This window comes from Homarus americanus, unplaced genomic scaffold, assembly GCF_018991925.1.
Source record: "Homarus americanus isolate GMGI-L3 unplaced genomic scaffold, GMGI_Hamer_2.0 scaffold48354, whole genome shotgun sequence".
Taxonomy (NCBI): Eukaryota; Metazoa; Arthropoda; class Malacostraca; order Decapoda; family Nephropidae; genus Homarus; species Homarus americanus.
Window position 1 is genome coordinate 381,486 of NW_024723833.1, and position 24,410 is coordinate 405,895.

The 24,410-nt window shown below is 36.0% G+C and overlaps 1 protein-coding gene across 4 annotated transcripts in view; it reads right to left on the reverse strand.

Moving 5' to 3' along the window:
- LOC121863712 (DNA polymerase delta catalytic subunit-like) overlaps window positions 1-24,410 on the reverse strand; it is a 115,691-nt gene that overhangs the window by 15,516 nt on the left and 75,765 nt on the right. For all 4 annotated transcript variants that reach the window (XM_042362450.1, XM_042362451.1, XM_042362452.1 and 1 more), the window contains exons 15-18: window positions 23,240-23,399; window positions 16,168-16,269; window positions 11,682-11,777; window positions 4,054-4,191 (exon numbers count right to left, since the gene is read on the reverse strand). In XM_042362450.1, coding sequence (XP_042218384.1) covers window positions 4,054-4,191; window positions 11,682-11,777; window positions 16,168-16,269; window positions 23,240-23,399 — 496 coding nt within the window. The remainder of the gene's footprint in view (window positions 1-4,053; window positions 4,192-11,681; window positions 11,778-16,167; window positions 16,270-23,239; window positions 23,400-24,410) is intronic.

Sequence of the window (24,410 nt, forward strand, 5' to 3'; positions counted from 1 at the left end):
TATATATATATATATATATATATATATATATATATATATATATATATATATATATATATATATATATATATATATATATATATATATATATATGTATGTATACATATGCATACATATGTATATGTATACATATGTATATGTATATATATATATATATATATATATATATATATATATATATATATATATATATATATATATATATATATATATATATATATATATATACACAGTAAAAGTCCAAAAATCCGGATGCCAGGAATCCGGACCACCCGAGAATCCGGACTTTTTGAAAACTCAAACTTTTTAAATTTAGCGGGGGCTTTTGTGGGTTATGTGAATGAATGGAGTTGCTTTAAAAAATTAATTTACATAATTCTAATAATAAAAGTAATTGTAAATTATAGGTAGCTAATTTTGTTAGTTTTGAAATTAGCTTGAACTGAAATGTAAAATTTGAGGCACTATAAATCTTTTGTGTGTATGTGTACATGCGTGAATGCCACAGCTGCACAGCGACAACAAACGACCACACGATCGACACTTTAAAACGAGCAATCAAACTGTGACAACATATGTAATTTTGAGTCCTACCCTTTCCATTTACAGAGTATACTGTACAAGCCCATAATAATGGCCCCTAAAGTAGATAAACTTCGTTGTGTGAAGAGAAAGAAGAACACATTGAAATTGAGTGACAAACTTGAAATAATTAAGAAACTAGAATGTAATGTGAGCAATGCTGTTCTAATGGAAACATACAACATTGGAAAGTCTACAATTTATGATATAAAAAAGGCAAAGATTAAAATTCTAGAATTCACAGCTTCTTCTGAGCCTTACATTAAAATTGCTGAAAGAAAAAGTTTACATTGGCCCAAATTAGAAAATCTTGATAAAGTGTTGCACGAATGGTTTTTGTTAAAACGATCAAAAGGAATGGCAATTTCTGGGCCGATACTTATTGCCAAAGCAAAGTCTTTTAAGGAGCAAATGAACATTGAATCAGAGTGATCATTTAGTGATGGATGGCTTAGGAATTTCAAGACTCGTCATGGTATTAGACAGTTTGTTTACATTTTTGTCTAGTGTTGACTTAATATTTCTTTAAAACTGCTCGTTTTGATAAATGAAGCATGCTTTATTTGCTAATGAATAAACTATCAAAATGTACCTGTTCATTTCTTCTTTATTCCTCCTTAAATTTTAATTTTAAAAGTACTGCCTGAGAATCCGGAAAATCCGAAAATCCGGACCGACCCAATCCCCACATTTACGCGGTACCCTGCCGAAACCGGAATGCTCACTTTCCACGGTGTGTGTACCCTTTTACACGGAGAGCGGCGCGAGCAGGGTGCGCACAAGGTCGGCCAGTCATCAAAACATTACCGAGTTCTTCACCCGCCACTCACCACAGCCGGCCCAAGTCAGTGATAGTGATAATGATATATACAGTATATATATATATACAGGGTACCGCGGAAAGTGAGAAACGCGTAAAGTGAACAACATAGCATATGGGATTAATTGAAATAGAGACCGGGCCGACCCCCAAACTCCACTTTTTCAGACACAATACCTACGTTGTAGTAAAAATAACTTCTTAATTTTATGATGGTATGCACACACAATTAATAATTAAGAGAAATATCAATAATATTAGGTTTTTTAACACTTTCATTACCGTATATCACGGCCTATAAGGCGGCGGGGTGCATAAGACGCCCCCCCCAAATTTCCATTTAAAAAGTAGCTTTTGAGCTCTATTTGCTGTATAAGACCAGTACCCCAAATGTGACACTTACCCACTGACTCAGTAGTCCTTTACCAACCATCCTTGATTTTTTAAAATAAGGCCAATTCACTTCAAGTAATGTCATCAAATTATACCCGCTGGTGTAGTGTAAACACTAGTGACGTCACTGAAGCGTGGTGGGAGTGTTCCCTCGTCTCGGTGGTGTGACTGTGTTCCGACTATTTATACAACATGTGGTTCAACAGCAACCACCGTATTCTAATTGTGGTGTTTCATTAGGATTTGAGTGAAAAAGGTTACCAGTATGTACTTACTACATACATTTATTACACAAATATATATATATATATATATATATATATATATATATATATATATATATATATATATATATATATATATATATATATATATATATATATATATATATATATATATATATATATATATACTGAATATACTATGTACAAAAAATGAATGTTCAATGAATTATTTATGGTGCATTAGGGTACTGGTCACTTCTGATGGGCTATAAATAGCTTTGTTATCTCCCCTCCATCTCACCCTGAGCCAGACGGAAGGGTCTTGGTAAATAACATGTATGCTTATTTTCCATTTACTTTAAATAGATTTACCGAATTATTTGTTTTATTTATTTATTTATAATATACTGTAATATATTAAACACACTGTAATTATTTTCTTTAATTTATAAACTGTTTTGCGACAAAGGAATGTTCTCCAGTAGTGTTTCATTAGGATTTGAGTGAAAAAATATTACGTACTTACACAATTGTTCCTCTTACTTTGACAACACAACATACATACAGTATATTATTTCTCAGTTTTGATCTTTTTTTTTAATTTTTGTATTTATTTATAGTTAGTTACTTAAAATAAGGCCAATTCACTTCAAGTAATGGCATCAAATATTACCAGCTGGTGTAGTGTAAACACTAGTGACGTCACTTGAGCGTCTGTAATTAACCGTCGATAGTTTCAAGAATTAATGCACTCATTTACTGAATATTCTTTGGAAAAAAATAAAATTTAAATCAATTATTTATAGGAGATAAATATTATTATGAGTAAATATACCGATACCGGTATGCATTACTGACCACCTCCACGGCTCCTCACTGGCAAATGGGGGGGGGGGCGTGGGGAGGGGTGTGTGATGATAGCTGTGTTTATTATAGGGGTATAAATCTCTTTTACGGTATGTTAGACAGGTTTATAATACATTTTTATTATTTTAATATACCGGTAATCTTAATTTGAATCCAGCTTGCCAAACGTAAGTTTCAGTATAAAATAATTAGTGGTAAGACCTTGTGAGTGGCTTACGATGTTTTCATCACCACTCTTGACAAACTAAACCACAATATTTAAGAGGTAAGAATTTTAAACTTGGTGGTTTAGACGACCCCCTAACTTTGGGCAGATTTTTTTATGTTCAAATTTCGTCTTATAGGCCGTGATATACGGTAGTAGAAAAGATGGCTGGGCACACAGGGATGGGCGGTTGGTTCCGAGGCAGAGGGCAGATTATTGGCCCTCACCTGTATCACTTGTATCAATTGTATCACTATCCTCCACAGAGGCTTGCAGGGCCTCTTTGTCAAACCCCTCAAAGTCCATTTAAGTCCATATCCTCACTATCATTATCACTATCACTGACTTGGGCCGGCTGTGGTGAGTGGCGGGTGAAGAACTCGGTAATGTTTTGATGACTGGCCGACCTTGTGCGCACCCTGCTCGCGCCGCTCTCCGTGTAAAAGGGTACACACACCGCGGAAAGTGAGCATTCCGGTTTCGGCAGGGTACCGCGTAAATGTGGAAACGCGTAAAGTGAAACCGCGTAAAGCGGGGGTTTAATGTATGTATGTATGTATGTATGTATATATATATATATATATATATATATATATATATATATATATATATATATATATATATATATATATATATATATATATATATATATATATATATATATATATATATATATATATATATATATATATAATGATATTGGTCACATGCAATGCAATACTGTATATGATACCCATTACGGAACAAAATTCTAGAGTTCATTTCAGCCGGTTCATGTCTTCACAATGTTTCAAGACAAATTGGTGACATTTACCACTACAGGAAATTGACTACATGTTTCTATACTGGTGAAATTCATTTCTGGTTAAAGTAGCTTCTTTCTACAACCCTAAAATTCATCAAGCTGTCTTAAGAATAAGACAATTGATAAACAAAAGAGAATTTTAATCAATTCATATTACCTTCTCAAACTCTAGTTTAATAGGCTTGACAAATTTTTCCGTCACATATGCAGCTGCTTCCCTCCCAAGTACCATTGCTTCTGCTACAGTTTTCACACCAAACTTTATCATTACTGAGTCTGTATCTCCATATATAACCTGCAAGAGGATACATGAGGTTAAAATAAAATAGAGGGGGACACTCACTATAACACAACTCGAGAATGGATATAAATCGATGAGGTAATGAAATGAAAAGTACATCAGGATATGCCATTAGTAGAGCTAATGTTATAATCAATGTGAAGTATGAAAATGAAACGTGGCGGTTAAAGAGGATGACATACACAAGCTGAGTGACCTGAAATGAGAATGATGAGACGATCCACATATGTGGATTAGTCAGTGGATGTGCAATGTGTCACTAAAAGATAGGAAGCCCTGTTCACACGAAGAGGGTGGCTGGGGATTGAGAGTATTCCCAGCCTTACTAGCTGTTCCAACTCGGAGGTTTGTGATGGTGAGTGGAGGATCCCATTCTGGTTTTACCCAACAGTTGCCATCAGGTAATTGTGACTAGCTCATGGAAGCATGGAAAATGGCCATACAACGATGATGATGGAGTTCTGCATAGAGGCAGGTTGATGATGGTTTAGAGATGTACAGGGAATGCAGGAGAACCAATTGTGCTAAAAGACATGGGACTAAATGTGGAGGGAAGGAGAGCAGGGTAGGCAGAGAAGAACATGGTGACAGGTTGTAACATTAGAGTTATGGGGATCATCTCACAAATTCCCAAGAGGTTGCAAGAGACAGCTTACCATGGAGAGCTGCCATCAGGTAATTGCAACTTACCAATGCAAGCATGGAAAATGGTCATAAATTTATGTGTGTTTTTTTTCTCCATATCAAACTACAGTAATCTCTGAGTGACTATTATCATTCTTTTGGGGGCCTCCGTTGTTACTTGATATATATATATATATATATATATATATATATATATATATATATATATATATATATATATATATATATATATATATATATATATATATATATATATATATATATATATATATATATATATATATATATATATATATATATATATATATATATATATATATATATATATATATATATATATATATATATATATATATATACCAAATCACTGTAGGTCTTGATCTAGGTATATGCTGATAACCTGAGGAAGAAAGCACGAGTTCCCAAGCTTTGGTGTGAATTCACATCTTCAGGAGTGAGGTGGTTTTATTAATTATGATTATCAATATATATATATATATATATATATATATATATATATATATATATATATATATATATATATATATATATATATATATATATATATATATATATATATATATATATATATATATATATATATATATATATATATATATATATATATATATAGCTGAGCTGTGATTGAAAAAATAATGTCCCCTATTAAATGGCTTTGATCTAACTGTTCATTATGTAGCAACTTGCACTCCAGGCAGTTCTGACTGTGGGCTCTAGCCACTCCCTACAACAAACACTAATGTCTCTCAAGTCATTGTCTTTAAAGAGACAAAGTAAGAGTACTGTTCTGATAATTAGGCCCTCTTAGTGATTTGGTGGCATAGTGCCCATAGTTCTTAATATTACCTCAAGGTGTGATTGAAATTTGACTTATACGTACATCATTTAGCAAGTGTTGTTAATACATTACAATGACTCATCATCATTGTAAAGCTATTTTTCACACTTGTATGGATTAGCCATGATTACCTGATGGCAGCTCTCCAGGCTGCATGGTCTGTCTAACTGCAATTGTGCACCTAATTTTAGATGGGTAAGAGAAGGCAGTCACGTGCAGTGCCAACCACAGTGCCTCCATATACAGTCTTCCCTCTCCAACCATGGGGGTCGCATTTCTGAAAAACCCCGTGGCTGGCAATATCGTGGTAGAAAAGGCCGTGGCCCTAAGGCAAATAAGGTTACCAGAACCCCAGAGAGACATGACCTGAGTCCCATAATGTTCACTTTAAGGTAAAATATATGTATGCGATACTTAAAAATCTTTGTTCTATATTCCTCTTTAACTGTACACTGTAACGTTAAAAATTTCAATTGTAGGCATATAAATTACAATACAGTGGTCCCTCGGTTAACGAGATTTCGGTTAACGAGTTACCTCCCATAAGATTCTTAAATTCGGTTAACGAGCAACCCCTCGGTTAACGAGTTTCTTACGAGCCGACCTCAACAAGTTTTGGCTTGCACTGGGTGGTCAACCAGCTGTAGTATCAGTCCGCCAATACATTAATCGGTTCTAGGGCTTAAATTCCTTACTATTTTAGTAAATATCAAGAAGTTTATACTATTCAATAATTTAAAAGTTTAATATTAAATTTTTTAGTAATTTTAACAATTATTGAACATAATTGAAGGTAAAGTGACTAGTTTAATGCTCGGCATCCAGCCTCTTAACACAGCAAACAGGCGTTAGTCTCTCTCTGTTTTCACTGGAGGTAACATCTTGCTTGAGACTCTCTTCAACTAAACGCTTTTTTTGTGTTTTCAAGCAAATTATTGGTCATTTTGAAATTTATTTTACATATTGACAATATATAGCGCAGTGCAGTGTTATTTTAAAGAAAATATTCTTTATTTGCAACAAGTTTAACTTTAAAAAGCGCGTGTTGACATTGTTTGAATCCAGCATAGGGCCTAAGAGATCAAGAAAAGCGATTTCAATCCAAACCAAGCAGGAAATCATAAAAAAACATGAACAAGGCATTAGAACAAATGCGCTATGCAAAGAATATGGCATGTCGACATCAACTGTGTCGACAATTCTTGCACAGAAAGACAAATTTAAAGAAGTGAAAGTGAGAGACAAATCTACCAGAGTGTTTAAAAGTAGATCCCTAATTGCAGAAACTGAGAGGTTACTTCTCATCTGGATTAGGGAAAAACAGATGAAAGGTGATTCAGTTTCTACTGAATTCATTCGTGAAAGAGCCAGGGAGATTTACGAACATTTAAAGACAGATCAACCTGGTTCTTCAGGCACACAATTTGAAGATTTTCGGGCCAGCAAAGGCTGGTTCGAAAAATTTAAGAAAAGAAGTGACATTTTCAGTGTTGTTAGGCATGGTGAATCTGCTAGTGCTGATAAGGAAGGGGCAGCAAAGTTTTTAGATGAATTTAAAAAACTGATGGAAGAAGAAAATTATCTTCCACAGCAAGTGTTCAATGTGGACGAAACTGGGCTGTTCTGGAAAAAGATGCCCAAAAGAACATTTATCACCAGAGATGAAGCCTCTTTACCTGGGCATAAACCCATGAAAGACCGTCTCACTCTATTGCTTGGTGCCAATGCTTCAGGGGATTTCCGACTTAAGCCTATACTTGTCTACCACTCTGAAAACCCCAGGGTGTTCAAGCAACAGAAAGTGGTAAGAACAAAGCTTGGACTTTATTGGAAGTCCAACCCTAAGGCATGGGTGACAAGACAGCTCTTTAATGAATGGGCTGTTGATGTGTTTTGCCCTTCTGTCAAGAGCTACCTAACCACCAATAAACTTCCTTTAAAGGCTCTTCTCCTCATGGATAATGCTCCTGGTCATGACCCTGACCTTGCCAGAAATTTGGAGCATCAATTTGACTTTGTGAAAGTGTTGTTTTTGCCTCCAAACACTACATCAATCATACAGCCAATGGACCAGAATGTGAACAGCAACTTCAAGAAGTTGTACATGAAGAAAATGTTTAGGAGGTGTCATCAGGCAACTTCCAATGATCCTGAACTAACACTGAAACATTTCTGGAAGACACAATTCAACATCCTGGAGGCTGTAAAATTGATTGTGTCATCATGGCAAGAAGTCTCCACTAGATCCCTCAATTCTTCATGGAAAGCACTGTGGCCATCAGTAGTCCATGATTTTGAGGGATTTGAGGAAGAAACAGAGTTGGACCAGGAGATTGTGTCCATTGGTCAGTCATTGGGCCTTGAAGTGGAGGAGGAGGATGTGGAAGAGCTTGTGATGTCTCATGAGGAGAAACTCACTCCTGATGACTTGAAGCAACTGGATGAGATGTTACAGGTAGAGGCTGACAGTGGTGAGGAGGAAATTGAAAGTGATGACCATATGTCAGCTAAACAGTTGAAAGATGTGATTTACCACTGGGAGAAGTTCAGGGAACTGGCTTCAAAGCACCCAGATGTGGAAAAAACTGAACTAACTTTGTGTCATGTTGAGGACTCAGTGGTCTCCTTCTTTAAACATAAGTTAATGGTGAGGAGGACAGGTGCCCCACAGACCACAATTGACACTTTCTTCAGTAAAGGGCAGAGGGAACAAGATGTTATCCCTCAGCCTTCCACTTCAAGAAGGAGAGAGGATGTTCATGGTGGAGAATCTGTCAGTCCAGAGGTTCCTGATATTTTCATGGAAGGTGACTCACCTTCCAAGAAGCAGTAAAATGCTTCTCCTCCTCCACCTCCACTTCCTTCTCTTCTCCCTTCTCCTCCTCCACCTCCCACTTCAAATTCACATCATCATCATCATCATCCAGGAGCCTTCTACATACACACCTCAAAGTAAGTGAACTTTTCTACCTTTTTTGTTGAATTCAGGCAATTTTCGGTGAGCTGGAACCAATTACCCAAAAACCCATTGAAAAAATGCTTTCGGTTAACGAGAAACCTGCTGGAGCGGATTGTGCTCGTTAACCGAGGGACCACTGTAATGAAAGCATATAAATAGATATAATAAAAGCATAAAAAGAGCAAAACTGATATACAGTACTGTACTCATAAGTTAGTGTACAGTAAAGCCTCTGATAACAACGGTTCAACTAACGAAGATTCATATCCAAGACCCTGGTTAATTTAGGGTTATTTGTTGCTTGTTTCCTTAGCTGGACTTTCAGTCTTAGGGCTTTCAACAAATGATCTAAAAATGAGTTGTACAGGGAATATGGGATTCCTTGTAGAGCAGCAGCAAAACATTTGTCCACTTCTGAATTTTCTTCATAGTCCAGCACAAACTTAGTTAATAACTGACACATCATAATTGCAGACCAAACATCTGCTGCCAATTTACTAATTTTAAATTCTTCAAGCAGCAGTGCAGGGGCAACTGGTTTCAAATTTTTTTCATAACTTATATCAACATATTTTGAAGCCGACAAATACTGGGAAAGTTCATATAAGGAACTCTTTTCGTCATTAAATTGGAACTTCAAAAAACTAAACTTGTGAGCATTCCTGTCTGCGGGAATGAATGTTAAGTCTTTCAATAAATTAGCCCAGACATCGTCTATTTCAGAGATCATCTTTGGGCAAATATCAGGCCAAGAAAGTGTAGTATCACCCTCCAAAAACAAAGAATGATGACCCAAAGTTGCTTGTCCAGTAATAAACAATAATGAATCTTTTGTACATATTCTTAAGATAAATGACTATGTTTCCTTGAGTGCGCACGTATACAGGGGCGTTCCACTATCAGTCTCACTTTTTTTTTTTAATATCAGTGGTTACTTTTACTGTACATTAACTAACATTAATAAAAACATACATAGTTTTTACATAAATTTGACTACAAAAACAACCAGGGTCTTAATTTCTTCAGTTTCAGGTGGATAACTGACATTATGGGTGTAAACACTGACAACAATGCTGTCTCTTATCCTCTTGTGTGTTTTAATATTCTACGTATTATTAATGAATTGCATTGTTCATTTCGCAAATATAAAGATTAATCCAATCAAATACATATTCAGTAATAAACAATACTGAATCTTTTGTACATATTTTTAAAAAGATAAATGACTCGGTATCCTTAAATGCGCACGTATATGTTGTTGGTCCCAATCCATCTCATTTTTTTTCTTTGCCATTAGTGGTTAGCTACTACTATTGTTCCATTTATTAACATTAAATAACATTACTTAAAACTTATATATTCAATTTTTTTACATTAATTTTACTACAGCTACAACCAGGGTCTTACTTTCTTAATTTCTCGTGTAGAACTATCGTCCCAGACTCCCGGCTGTAAACACTAACGAAAACAATGGCGTCCCATCTCCTCTTGTGTGACCATATTATTATTCATTTATATTGTATAAGGTGTATTCAGAAACATTATTTAAAGAATATAGTCTGCAATTTTCATTAATTGTATTGTTTTGGGGAGAAAAGAGGGTGAAAAGCTACACAAAAGATATGGAAAGGTCACACTTGGGAACGCATCTCATTATTATTGCTTTATTTTAATGGTAATTAATGATTCGCGATACGATGATTCACTTTACACTGCAATATTGATGGACACATTACCGTCGTTATTCGAGACTTTACTGTACACTGCATTGTAGAGTTCACTGACATTGACTGCCTGGCCTTACTCACCTTAGTAGTAGTAGTAGTAGGGGAGTTGTTATCAAGAGATCGATCTCTCGCTCTTTCTCTACCAGTAGTGGTGCCCCACAGGGTTCTGTTCTTTCACCTACTCTCTTCCATCTTTTTATCAATGATTTACTTCACACTACGACTAATTCTATCCATTCTTACACTGATGATCTACTCTTCACTCTTCTTCACATTTTTCCCTTCTCTCTAATTCTCAAACCAGATCTGTTTCTAGAGCCGATACCATTTCATCTATATATGCAGGGCTGTGCAGCATCACAAAATGGTGGGTAGGAACCTTGTTAAATTGAATAGTAATAAAGCTCAGTATTTACCAATTGCACTTTCCAAATTAGATGATCTCCCACCAAACACGTTTCAGGGTGCAATTATTCTGCCAAATTCTAAAATAGATATGCTAGGCCTCACCATTTCCTCTAATATATCATGGAAGCCACACATCCACAACATTGCTAAAGCTGCCTCCCAAAAGCTGGGAAAGCTGTCAGATGCTGTAGTTACTTCACTCCTGAGCAGTTGCTTCAAGTTTATAAGGGATTCATTTGTCCTAACTTGGAGTACTGCCCACCATTTCTCTGTGGATGACGGTTACACTAGAATAACCCGTTATAGTACATCCTTCTTTCCTCACACAGCCAAACTGTGGAATGCTCTGCCTTCTGTGTTTCCATACTCATACAATGCCTCACTTCAAAAAGCTGGTTTTCCTCCATCTTTGTGGTGTAGATCAATATAATTTTTTTCTCTTCTATTTTTAATTTCTTTTTACCCCCCAGGCCCCGCTGTGGGTCGATGACCTGTGCACGAGCGGGCTATTCCCCCCCCTTTGGGGCAATGCAACCTATCTGGGACACTGCCGTGCTGTCTACCTCTAGCAATAGTGCTCCAATCCATGTACTCCATGATGCCTTCTCATGCCCTACTACAGTTTATATATTCCTTGGTCACCACACGGCTTCACTTTATTTATCACAGTGGAAGCCCGTGAATTCTTAAAACTTTATACCATGGTTGGGGAAGTATGACTGTAATTACAGGCTTAGTATTCAGTGAATCATATCTGCACTATCCTTATTGGGCCAATAAGCCTATGTGTCCCACTTTCTCTTAAAAAATATATAAACCACAATTATGTAAACCAGACAACACTGTATTTAAACCAAAGATTATAAAAACCAATATGGTGTATTACCTCTGCCTTGTGTTCATAACCATTTTCAACAGTGTACTTTTCCTCAACTTGCTCCTTGGTGAAGGCAATCATCGTCCGTCCAAAGGCAGTCACACTCTGCAAAATTTAAGTTTTACTTGTTAATAATCTTCTGCACTTTCATTAAAAACAACAGTACAGTTTTCTTGCATGCATTACTCAATGTTGAATAAATACTTCAAGACTCCTGGCTGCCCAATTTGGCAGATACCCTGTACTCATTTACCAGAAAACTGCACTCCAGGTATTACTAATAAAAAAAACCCAGCATATGAGTGTCTATAAAGTATCTGTTGAACAAAACTGCACAATTACTTTTAAATGATGCTGTAGATATAAATAAGCAACAAGTATTTTTCTTTCTGAACTATAAAGGGGCAGTAACTCTGGTAAAAATGGTGGAGACAAAATGCCCTAACTAGATCCACACCTTCACATGCTATGATCATCCCTACCATGGTTAGTGCTAGTAGGGAAGACCGGTGGATGCTCCCTGAACAAAGAAAATACCCATTAGAGTTATAATGAGTTCCCGAGATCATCCTGAGTACCCGTTAGTCATCTAGAGTCCCACGAGTACCTGTGAGTACCTTGGGATCATTATGGGCATATGTGAGCCACTTGGTATCATTATGAGCATCAGTCACTGATTCACTTGAAGTCAATATAAACCTTTGTGAGTACCATGGCACCATTATGTCCCTGTGAGTTATTCGTTTTGTTTTTTTACCTGTCATTGATTCACTTATGGTCAATATGAGTTAGCGTAAGTTACCAAAGATAATTATAAAGATGTGAGCACAGTAATATGTTGCTCAAAATTATGGCATTTTCACAGGGATAAGTCAGTATAACTTACCCCAGTGGTCTGGATATTATGGCATTGAATATTACAGAGTATATCAAATAAATTCTTTGTTTAGTTCTGTACATAGAGAGACTGGCAGTGGAGGAGGGATGGCCTTAGGGGAGGAAACTGACCACTCACCCCCCACCCCTGCCTCTGTCATTCTTCTGGAACTCGACAAAATATTGTTTATTTGTTATTTATCAATTAGTGAAGATATGTACAGGTACTCCTTGACTTACGATCTACTCGATTTACGACCACCTGGACATAAGACCGCAGCAGTCGTATAAAATATTTTTCAAATTACGTATTTTCGAGTCCCTACGTTAGTGATCGCGCTGTGTACTGACAAAATTTTCGTTTGTAATTCCCTATAAAATGGCTGGCAAACGTAAAGTGAGAGTTCTCGTGGTGCTGAGAAGAAAAAGAGACACCCATTTTAAATTTTCTAAATACAGTATTATTTTCGCATTTTCGACTTGCGACCAATTCGACTTATGACCTGGTCGTCGGTCCCTAACCCCGTCGTAAGTCGAGGACTGGCTGTATGTTACTGTAATAATTTAAACGTATCAATACCAGTACCCTTCATATACAGAAACATATTTATTTTTACCTTATTATTTGGCTTGTCGCTTAATCTTTATACAAATTAATGATTGTATATTGTATCTTTCCAATAAGTACAGTGGCCCTCGGTTAACGAACTCAATCCGTTCCAGAAGGTCGTTCGTTAACCGTTCGTTAACCGAAACCATTGTTTCAATGGGTTTTTGGGTAATTGGTTCCAGCTCACCAAAAATTTCCTAAATTCAACAAAAATGGTAGAAAAGTTCACTTACTTTGAGGTGTGTATGTAGAAGGCTCCTGGATGATGATGATGATGATGGGATTTAGAATGGGGGTGGAGGAGAAGGAAGAAGAGAAGGCATTGGGGTGGAAGAGAAGTCACCCCATGGTGCCATTTCACCCATAAAATTTTAGCTCTCTGGTTTAATTCAAGATTATTTTCTTTAAATCAACGCTGCACTGCATTATATATTGTCAATATATAAAATATATTTCAAAATGACCAATAATTTGCTTGGAAACACAGAAAAAAAGCGTTTAGTTGAAGAGAGTCTCAAGCAAGATGTTACCTCCAGTGAAAACAGAGAGAGACTGACGCCTGTTTGCTGTGTTAAGAGGCTGGATGCCGCGCATTAAACTAGTCACTTTACCTTCAATTTTGTTCAATAATTGTTAAAATGACTAAAAAATTGAATATTAAACTTTTAAAATTATTGAATAGTATAAACTTCTTGATATTTACAAAAATAGTAAGGAATTTAAGCCCTAGAACCGATTAATGTATTGGCGGACTGATACTAAAGCTGGTTGCCCGGTCAGTGCAAGCGAAAACATGTTGAGGTCGGTTCGTAAGAAGTTCGTTAAGCGAATTTTTTTTCGTTAACCGAATTGAAGATCCTTATGGAAGGCAGTTCGTTAATCGAAATTACGTTAACCGAGGTGTTCGTTAAACGAGGGGTCACTGTATTTAATATTTGATATTATCAATGATAAAACATACACCATAAGAGGCTGATCATACGAGAATTTTGTAATAAATGTCGGAGAGTGCGTGTTGGTGGTGTGTGTATATGATGTTGAGGTGTGTTCCTGACATGCACACATGTAAAAAAAAAATAATAATAATAAAAAAAAAAAAATAAATAAATAAATAAATAAAAAAATAAATAAATAAATACTTGCTCTTTGGTCCGTACGTGTGGAAACACATACAATGGTTACAAGTTTGGATAAGTGAAATATTGAAAATAAACCAAAAAACATTTTGTAAAAACTATAAATATACTTTATAAACAATTTTACAGATAAATATTACTGTACAATGAAGGGCAGGAGTGTGAGAGAGGGACAACAGCAAGAAATTTAAAGGGAAATTGTGCAGCATATTCTGGTACCATATATCTAATTTGTGTTGGATTACCACAAGTGACTCGCCAAAATCTCATACATCAATCATAATTACTAGATATTTGATGACTTTTCTTTTGGGTGATGTGCAAATGGCATCAGTGCCAAGTGAGCAAGACTAAAAATTGACACAAAACTCGAGTCACAGTGTACGAGTGTTAAAACTTTTAAAATGTGCCGAGAGGATAGTACATGAAATTTACAGTATGATGTGACACTCTAAAACCATCACTATTCAAGAAAACCTGAAGAATTGCTATTTAACCATATTCCTAATGTACTATTTGAAGGAGAGGCAACAAAGAGTCAAATGATTATCATCAAACACTCTTGACATACCATGGGTCACACTGAAAACTGAAGCCAAAACATCCCCAAGGCCAGGCTACATAGGACAAAGTAAATTTGGAAAAGCTAAAATTCCATGTTTAAATTTAACAAAATTCCTAGCTACTCACAGGTACATCTGAGGTTAAAAGTTCGCTTCATCCCAAAATGAAGGAGCATCGACCCCAAACGAGAAACACCAGTCAGGGTAAGTCAATTCAGAGACTCATTCCCGTGACTCAGTTCTACCACGGGGAGCGAACTTTTATTGGTGACTGTACATGTGCATCCTCATAAGCTGAGTCATGGCCACCAATATATTTTATCAAACCCTAATTACATGAACCTTCTGCTCCAGGCCTTAAGTAGTCACAATCATTACACCCCATTATGCCTAAGGAAGAGTTCCACAAGACTGCATGCTCTCTCTTATGACTACATATAAGACGTTCATTATTATTTTTTTGCAAGTAGTGATGCAGGGGAAAAGTTAACTAACATAATATGTTATATCTTGTAAGAAGATCCTGCTCAAATTGCAGATATGAGAGAAGCACAACAAAAACTGGTCAAAATTTCAGTGAAAATTTATGAAGAATAAAAGCACAGATTTAATGCTATAGAGAAATAAGTATTGGTTGTTTCCAAATGAAAAATTAATCCTAAAATTATAGTAAGCCACAGAAAAGTTTAACTGGATAATTCTTTTGTGTACCTGGGAAGCAACATTAGATGGAATTTGTTTGAATGAGTTATCAAATTTAGCTGAAGCAAAAGAATACTGTACTGATATACTACATTTGCTCAGTACTGTACCACTGTACAGATAAAAAAAAAAAACGTGGACTCTTCCACCAGACATTAAAAAAGAGCTGGAGACTTTTGAAGTGTACTACAGCAAGAGAACATCCTAGATAAGTTATACTGTACAGTACCAATTGATAAACAATTGAACTGTTACCAAGACAGGTTGAAGCAATGAGAGAAATACTGGAAATTTACTGATTAAGGAAAAATGATTCTATGAACACACAATTTGAGATGAAGGTATGGGGGGCCTGGGAAAGGCATAGACCAAGATGAATGAATGAAACTAAGTTATGGTCCCCAGAGAGGTACAGTATCTGCTAGGATTGATAAGACAGTCCAAAAATGTTTGGTGTGGTGGGCTGTTGCTGTAAGCCTTCAGACCTGAGGATGACATCTTACTTGAATTATTTATTAATACTGTACACAATGAAGAGGAAGGATTTTAACTGCTCTTTACCATTTGGTCCCTTTATGACACAAAATTTTTCAATCATTCAAACCAACCTGAGAAATTTCCAAGCATGGTAACTTGCCAACTTGAGCACCGGTAAAGCCATACACTGAGTTGGCTGACATTTTCAGAGCCAACTGACGACCATCCAACACCTGAAAAGTCAACATTTACTTATACATGAGCACAATAATAGAGAGTAGAACCTAAATAATATCTCCTCCAGTTACTTAATGGTTTATGTGTAATTGAAGAACATTGTTTGCCTGTCTTTATAAACTATGACTAAGTTGACACTGTGAATAAATAACATTATTTCACATATTTTATATGAAAATTATACACATCAAGGCTGCATATGCAGTTAAGATTTTTAATAGTAATTAATTAAAATTTTTAACAGAATTTTCAAAATTTTCTTGTGACAGGCAACATACAGTATCTTGTTTATACAGGCAATCCCCATTTTACAAAGCTGCAGTTTAAGAAAATTTTAAGTACAGAAAAAGACCCATGTATTTATTTATGAAAGAAAAACAGATACAAAAATATTTTCATAATTTTTGTACAGTTGTACCCCACTTAACGCGGTCAATAGAACCCAGAGGGTCCCGTGTTAAGTGAAATCCGCGTTAAGTGAACAACAGAACATATGGGATTAATTCCAATAGAAACCGGCCCGACCCCCAAACTCCACTTTTTGAAGACACATAACTATGTTGTAGTAAAAATAACATCTTAATTTTATGATGGTACATGCACACAATTAATACTTAAGAGAAATAGAGAAATACAGTCGCCAAGTTAATGTCCATTCAAATAATGGACTCAACTCCCTCCCCCTCTCACACTACACTGCCGGCTCTTCCCTCTCTGAGAAATTTTTGGGGGAAAACCACTAAATTTTAATAAATAATACCTCAAACTAAAGTTAGGATAATACAATTGACATTGCTGGATTCCTTGTAAGACCAGGAATATTTTGAATATAAATGTCATATATTTTGCACAAAAGATAACATAGTTACTCAGAAAATTTTTTTATCTAAAATTTGTATGTCTAATGCAAAATATATGATGTTTATATTCAAAATGATCACCAAATTATAAGAATTCCAGCAATGTAAATTATATTCTGGCCGGGTAATTTGTATGAATTTTATGAGCTAAAACAAATATCTTCAGTTAATAAAAAAAAATAATCTTCACGACACTATCTGTCAATCAAAGTACCCCACCTTGCCTCCCCCCTCTCTCCCAACCGCGGTCAGTCCCAACCCTCCCCCCCACCCCCCACCAATCATCCCTTCAAGAGAAGAGTGGGTGAAAAAAATAATTTTAACATTTTGTATTAAATAATACCTCAGATTAAAGTTAGGATAATATAATTGACATTGCTGGATTCCTTGTAAGACCAGGAATATTTTGAATATAAACGTCATATATTTTGCACAAAAGATAACATACTTACTCAGATTAAACATTTTATCTAAAAATTTTATGTCTAATGCAAAATATATGATGTTTATATTCAAAATGATCATCAAATTATAAGAATTCCAGCAATGTAAATTATATTCTGACCGGGTAATTTGTATGAATTTTATGAGCTAAAACAAATATCTTCAGTTAATAAAAAAAAAAAATATTCTTCACGGGGTAACAGATGGTCGGTCGGTCCCTCCCTCCCCCCCACCCCCCACCAACCGTCCCAAGGAGATGTGTGGGAAAACCAGAATACTTAACTTTTTTGTAATAAATAATACCTCAAACTAAAGTTAGGATAATATAATTGACATTGCTGGATTCCTTGTAAGACCAGGAATATTTTGAATATAAATGTCATATATTTTGCACAAAAGATAACATAGTTACCCAGAGAAAAAATTTTATCTAAAATTTGTATGTCTAATGCAAAATATATGATGTTTATATTCAAAATGATCACCAAATTATAAGAATTCCAGCAATGTAAATTATATTCTGGCCGGGTAATTTGTATGAATTTTATGAGCTAAAACAGGCAGTCAGGCAGGGTGGCGGGTGGGGCAAATCTAAAAATAGCGTCTCGAGCCGGACACTCACCGCGTATATGTGGAAAAAATCCGTGTTAAGTGAAAGTTCAGCTCTGGCGAGGCACCGCGTATATGATAAAACGCGTTAAGTGAAACCGCGTTAGGCGGGGTAATACTGTAGTTTTATTTTTTTATTAAGTAATTACAAAAATATGCTAAATTATTAGATTTTTCTCTAACTATTTATAATTGGATGTTTTAATTGCCTGTATGTTGACCTGGCGAGTTAGCTAGGAATTAACATACCTAGGTAACATTGCCGAGCGTCGCATTCCGACTAGAAAAAAAATTAGATTTTTCTCTAACTCAATAAGCTTACTTATTCATTAACTTTTTTAATTATTTTCTAGCACTCATAATATTATAAAGTCTACAAATAAGGTTTCAATGTGTCATTATTCTCCTACAATAACCATATACAGGTAACTTACTCCTCACTCATGTGGAGATAAGTAGGAAGTAGACTCGTCACTCACACCACCACACAGAGTCACTCAGACAGTTGCCTGATTGTTCAATTTCTGCTAATTAACTCTCATGTAATATATGAAAAATAAAATTAAGGAATTTTTTTTTCTTAAATTTCATACGCTAATTAGGCTCAATAAAAGTGTAGAGCTGTAAGAGAATGAGTAGAATTTGGAGGTGAAGAAAAGGTTGGAGGTGTGGAGAATGCCGGCAATCTGAGCAATGCATGAGTGTAGCGTCAACTGATGGTCGAGAGGCTATCTGATTCCATTGTGAAAGCAAAGTAAAATCAACATGAGCACAAAGCACAACCTGGTCTGATGCTTGAATCATCGTCATCATAGCTCACATGTCTGTAGCCACACTGTTTGTATTGTGCAAACAAAGCAGCGGGAATTTAGGATGACACAGTAACTCATCATGGGTAGAGTGAGCTTTTTTTTTAATTATAGAGACAATATCTCTAACAATAGAATGGGAGCCGTAGTACTATATTATTAGGGTAATTATTATACATGTTGGCTTCATGTTTAAAGCCATTCATTTAGTTTCAAATTTCATCCAATTTCTTGTAAATACAGATATAAAATTATTACTGTACACTCTACTTCACTTATCTGTTTACTCCTGACTTGAAATCATTGTGTGTACCAACTTTTTTTTTTATTATTAAAAAAATGTTTTACAGCATTTTGAGATATTTTAAGGATTTTGGTTTTCATAAGAACATATCTCAGCTTTTATAATGAAAGTCTAAGGGAAAATGTGCTTTGATTTATGAGGAATGCCTGTATATTTAAATTCCTAAGACTTAGTGCAGAGGTAACATTTGCCATCCAGCTAGGCAGCAGTGAGTGAGCCACACACACACAGGAAGGCAAATTTTTAATGCTTTCTCTTTAAGCCCAGGTTAAATGAGTTATTAAATCAAGAAACTTAAAGACTTCTATACTTGACTGTGAGTTAAGAATTGAAGACCTGATCCAGAAATCCCTTTTTGGGGGAGGGCAGGGGGAGGGGGGAGGCAGGGGGGGGATCTGAACCCAGTCTGTCTTGTGATATAGAATAACTTACTAGATGGTCCTTCCCTTTTATATCTAGGTTTGATTAAATGAACAGGTACAGCATTTAGCTCCCAGGGCAGGCTAAGAAGTCCTAGAGGTGTCACTGCCTAATCAACATGTACCAGGCTCAAGTGGCTGTTTCATCATCTAATAATCCAAAGCCAGCTTAACACTGTTGGGGTTTTCATACGCAAATTTGCATATGAATAAAAAAATTACAATAAAATAATTTTATGTTTGGGTATGAATGGTAGATATAAAAGACACACATTCGGCAAAGTCAGTGTGATCTGGCACCTATATAGACTGCCTCCAAGGTTACGTGAGTGACCACACCAGTCACCCTTTGTGGTTCAACAGTACAGGAGGTAACTTTAACCCACATACCCCACCAGTTACTCATGACTAGTGCTGATTTCTCGTTCATCACAGTGATTTCATTTATTGATGACAGTGTTATGATAGTTTTGATCTATGCCTCGTGTTGCTGGTGAAGGTGGACGGGTGGGAAAACGTAATAAGTACAGGGAGATAGTGTGGTGCCTCCTGAGGCCTCTCCCAATGTCCCTGGCCCTTCTGGAGTAAGTGATAGTTTGTCTGGCCCTTCAACAAGCAGTCCTAGTGTGAAAGGAACTGCCCAGCATGTCGTTGGGGATAGAAGGGGAAAAAAAAGAAGAAGTGGTGTACACGTGGTATCTCAGCCACTGCAGTGTGACTTGACTCGTGACCGCTCATCTCCTTCACAAGTGGCACTACCCGTACTCCCATTAAAACTAGATTTAGTCGCCTTGTTCAGGCTAAGTACGGCACTGTGGGGCACGGAGGAGGAGGGAGGAAGACCACCAAGTGCTTGAACATCTAACAACATTAAGTATAGAAATTCATTTATTATCATTAAAAAAATATAAAAATTTACACACACACCCACAGAGTAGAACGTAGATTTAAAGCGATTCAATTTAAGATTATAGATTTAAAGCGACACCCACAATTAAGGACAATGTTTTAATTTAAAGCGAATCTTTCCTATTTTGCGTGAGTCAATCTGGTGCATCATATTTTAAAATTTGCGCCTAATGTTTCTCTGGGCACGCTACACTGTCCTAAGGGCAAAGCTGTACTGTATATGTACTCAAAATAATGTACTAAATGATTACTAAAATATTTGTCTAGTGCAAACTATAGCATGATTATATTCAAATTAATCATTAGCTTATAAGAATTCCAGCAATGTAAATTATATTCTCCCCGGTCACTTCTATGACATTTTACAAAAAACAAAAACACTGAATCTAAAAGACATAAATGAACAAATAAATACTTCACCAAACCTTCAGTGCCCCCCGCCAACCTCCTCCCCCTCATCTTCCCAGCCAGGGTTGGGTGGTTATAGGCTTACAGTTGTTATCTTATATAATATCAGACTAAAGTTAGGAAAATATAATTTGCGTTGCTAGAATCCTTGCAAGACAGCGAATAATTTGAATATAAACGTCATATATTTTGCACAAGAGATAAAAATTTTAGCCCTTTGTAATAAAATTAATTCCAACATGTCAGTTCAGTGACATTTTATAAGAGAAAAACTTATAGTCACTCTTAAGGACAGATAAATAAATAAGCACCAGACCTTGGCATCAACTGTCAAACATATCACCTCCCCATCTTCACATCAGCTGATTGCTATTAAACAGACCATTTCACGTCCCATAATTTCAGCTGTGTTGACTTATGAGCGTTTGTTTTAACATAATACTACAAAAAACAATGTTTTGTTTATTCTAGGAGTATTTTGTGTTTCTCTCAAGTACCAAACTAAATTATTCCATTGAGCCAACACTTCGATTTAGTGCGAATTCGGTTTAAAGCGACCTCTCTTAGAACATATCTCGCGTTACAGGTACTCCTTGACTTACGACCTACTTGACTTACGACCACCCGGACATACGACAGCTGCAGTCGTATAAAATATTTTTCAAATTACGTATTTTTGAGTCCTGACGTTGATCGCGCTGTGTACTGACAAAATTTTTTTTTGTAATTCTATTTAAAATGGCTGGCAAGCATAAAAGTGAGAGTTCTCGTGGTGCGGAGAAGAAAAATGGACACCCAATTTAGATTTTCGCATTTTCGACTTACGACCAATTCGACTTACAACCTGGTCGTCGGTCCCTAACCCTGTCGAAAGTTGAGGACTGACTGTATATTGACGTTCTACTGCAATCCCTTTATAACAACAGAATGCAATTCACCATTCCAATGTTATTTAGGTTCATTAGGTGCCGGTTTAACAAAACATTATTGAAAAATAAATAATTTTCCCCCAATAAATCCCACACTTAATCCCAGATGAGCTATTGTGCAGGAGTATATTCTCAGTCTCTTGTTTACATTGCGATAACGGCTGATTGGTCCAGCTGACTCGCTCTCCATAATAATGTTGCCAGCTCTCACACACCATTGTTGTCACTGCTCAAGAGAGCTGGTGCTTACCACAGGATCTGTCCTGAGAACTACTAAATAATATTATAGCATATTTATCAGAACTTAATAAATATTATTGTAGTGTATACCGGTAATGCATCTCAATATGCCCTAGTTTATTCGCTGATCATTTCAGAACTTGTGGTCAGAGGATTTAGTAAGTTGGACAAATACTTAAGATCACCAAATGTAAGTGCCTTAAAAGTCATTAGGCAGAGTTTGAACTCTATCCTGGCTTTAATTGGAAGCCAGTGCAATTCGAAAATGTGTACGGAGATGTGGTATTTGTGAGAAATTATCATCAAAATCCAGTGTTAAGACCAGCCACTACTGGCAAACTTACTCATACTCAGTAAGGCTGACAGTAACTGTAAACAATAATCTCACTTATGGTAATCAGTGGTCGCCAGCTGAAAGATTCCTGAAACATCCACAAACAGGAGTGATAATTGGCTTTTGTAGAAAACAAGAAGCCTTGGTGAGAAGCATAACAGGCAATCATTGTGAACCCCCCACTTAAGAATATCAGGTAGGATAGAAGTGTAACAGTTCAACTCGACCCAAATTCACCGATGGTGTGGTGAGCGCTCGTTAGGCAGTCACAGCTCTAAAAGATCTTTGCCATCTCCTAAAGGAGTGGCAACCACTCTATCTGTCCCATTCATTTGAGGTTAGCAGTAAAGGGGAAAGGAATGGTAATCACTATTCATATGGACTAACAGATTAACTCTTAACAGCAATTGGCGGTTCTGTTTAATGACTCTGACCCTGAGTAAGTTGCCCTACATTATGAAAGCTGACTGATTTGACCCCTTCACTAATGGGTCACCACTTTTTATTATCTTACTTGATTTATGTCAAATGATTTTATTCAGCACAGAGACCCACATACACAACGGGCTAAGGACAATAGCCAGCAATAACATTACGTGACATATTGGTTTACAAAAGAACATACCATAAGATTTCTAAAAATACTAAAAATGACATGAAGAACAATAATTAACTCAAGCAATAAACATTTGATCCCTCACCTTCATTCTCAATGGATCGGTCTCATTCTTAAGGTCATTTTTTGCCCTTTTTCTTGCTGCTAAAAGTGATTCAAGAATTTCAGGCAGAAGGCCCCTGCGTTTTGATGCTTTAACAAAATAATTTCCAGAAGGAGTCTTGATAAATTCCTCTGGAGAAAGCCTGAAACAGGAAACATCAATTATATATCTTGTTATGGAAAAGAAATATTATACCAGAATATGTTACAGCAATAAAATTGAATGAATGATATGAAGCCCGTGTTCTAAAACATTTTTAACTAGAGTATTTACCCATTCAATACAGCACCTGTGTTTCTGTGTTCCTGAGGTATCCTTTTCATATTAGTCGCCAGTGAAATTTTGTTTGAATTGCATTGTTTGCTGTTAACAGTAATTGTTAAGTATGCAGAATACATGTTTTAGGAAGTGCGTGCTTTTTTTGTTCTTCTAATTTCTTTTTATGTTTTCTAATGATAGTTTCATTATCAACCCATGTTACTGGTGACACACTGTAAAACTGGTCTATAGACCTGCGTGTGATGATCGCTCCTGAGTACAGTAGTTAGCTGTGTATGACAAATCAGTTTTCTTCTATGTGAAACTTCTACTCCTGTAATTCCAATTACAGGCTAATATGATTCATTTTTTACTTCACACAGTTCAAATTCCTAAAGTGTTCTGCAAGACTAATCTTAATTTTTCAGTGCTGGCAGTTTTAGTCATGACTTGAACCTTATTGAAATAAACTTTAAACAATTTCCAGGGAAACTGATGGATAAAGAAACAACAATAATTAGACATGAATACAATGGCACAATATTGTTAACCCTCCTTGTTCTCAGTAACCCAGGACCTTCAATTTTGTTTAGAGGATAGAACAGCTTGAAACATCTCGGGGCCCAATTCTTATTTTCACCAGTACAAACATTAATACTATAAAAATTAAAAACTGTATTTTAACGCTTTTGCTACATTTCCCGCACTAGCCATTTTATTCTGGCTACTGCCAGACGATTTTATTCAGCTTAGGGCAACCTCCCACAGCCAAAGGGTTAAGAGTTTTAATGTTTATGGAAATTTTGATTAGCAAGGTAGGCATCTACAGATTAACTTCATACGCTGCATAAAAAAAAAAAAAAAAAAGAGAGAGAGAGAGAGAGAGAGACTGCAG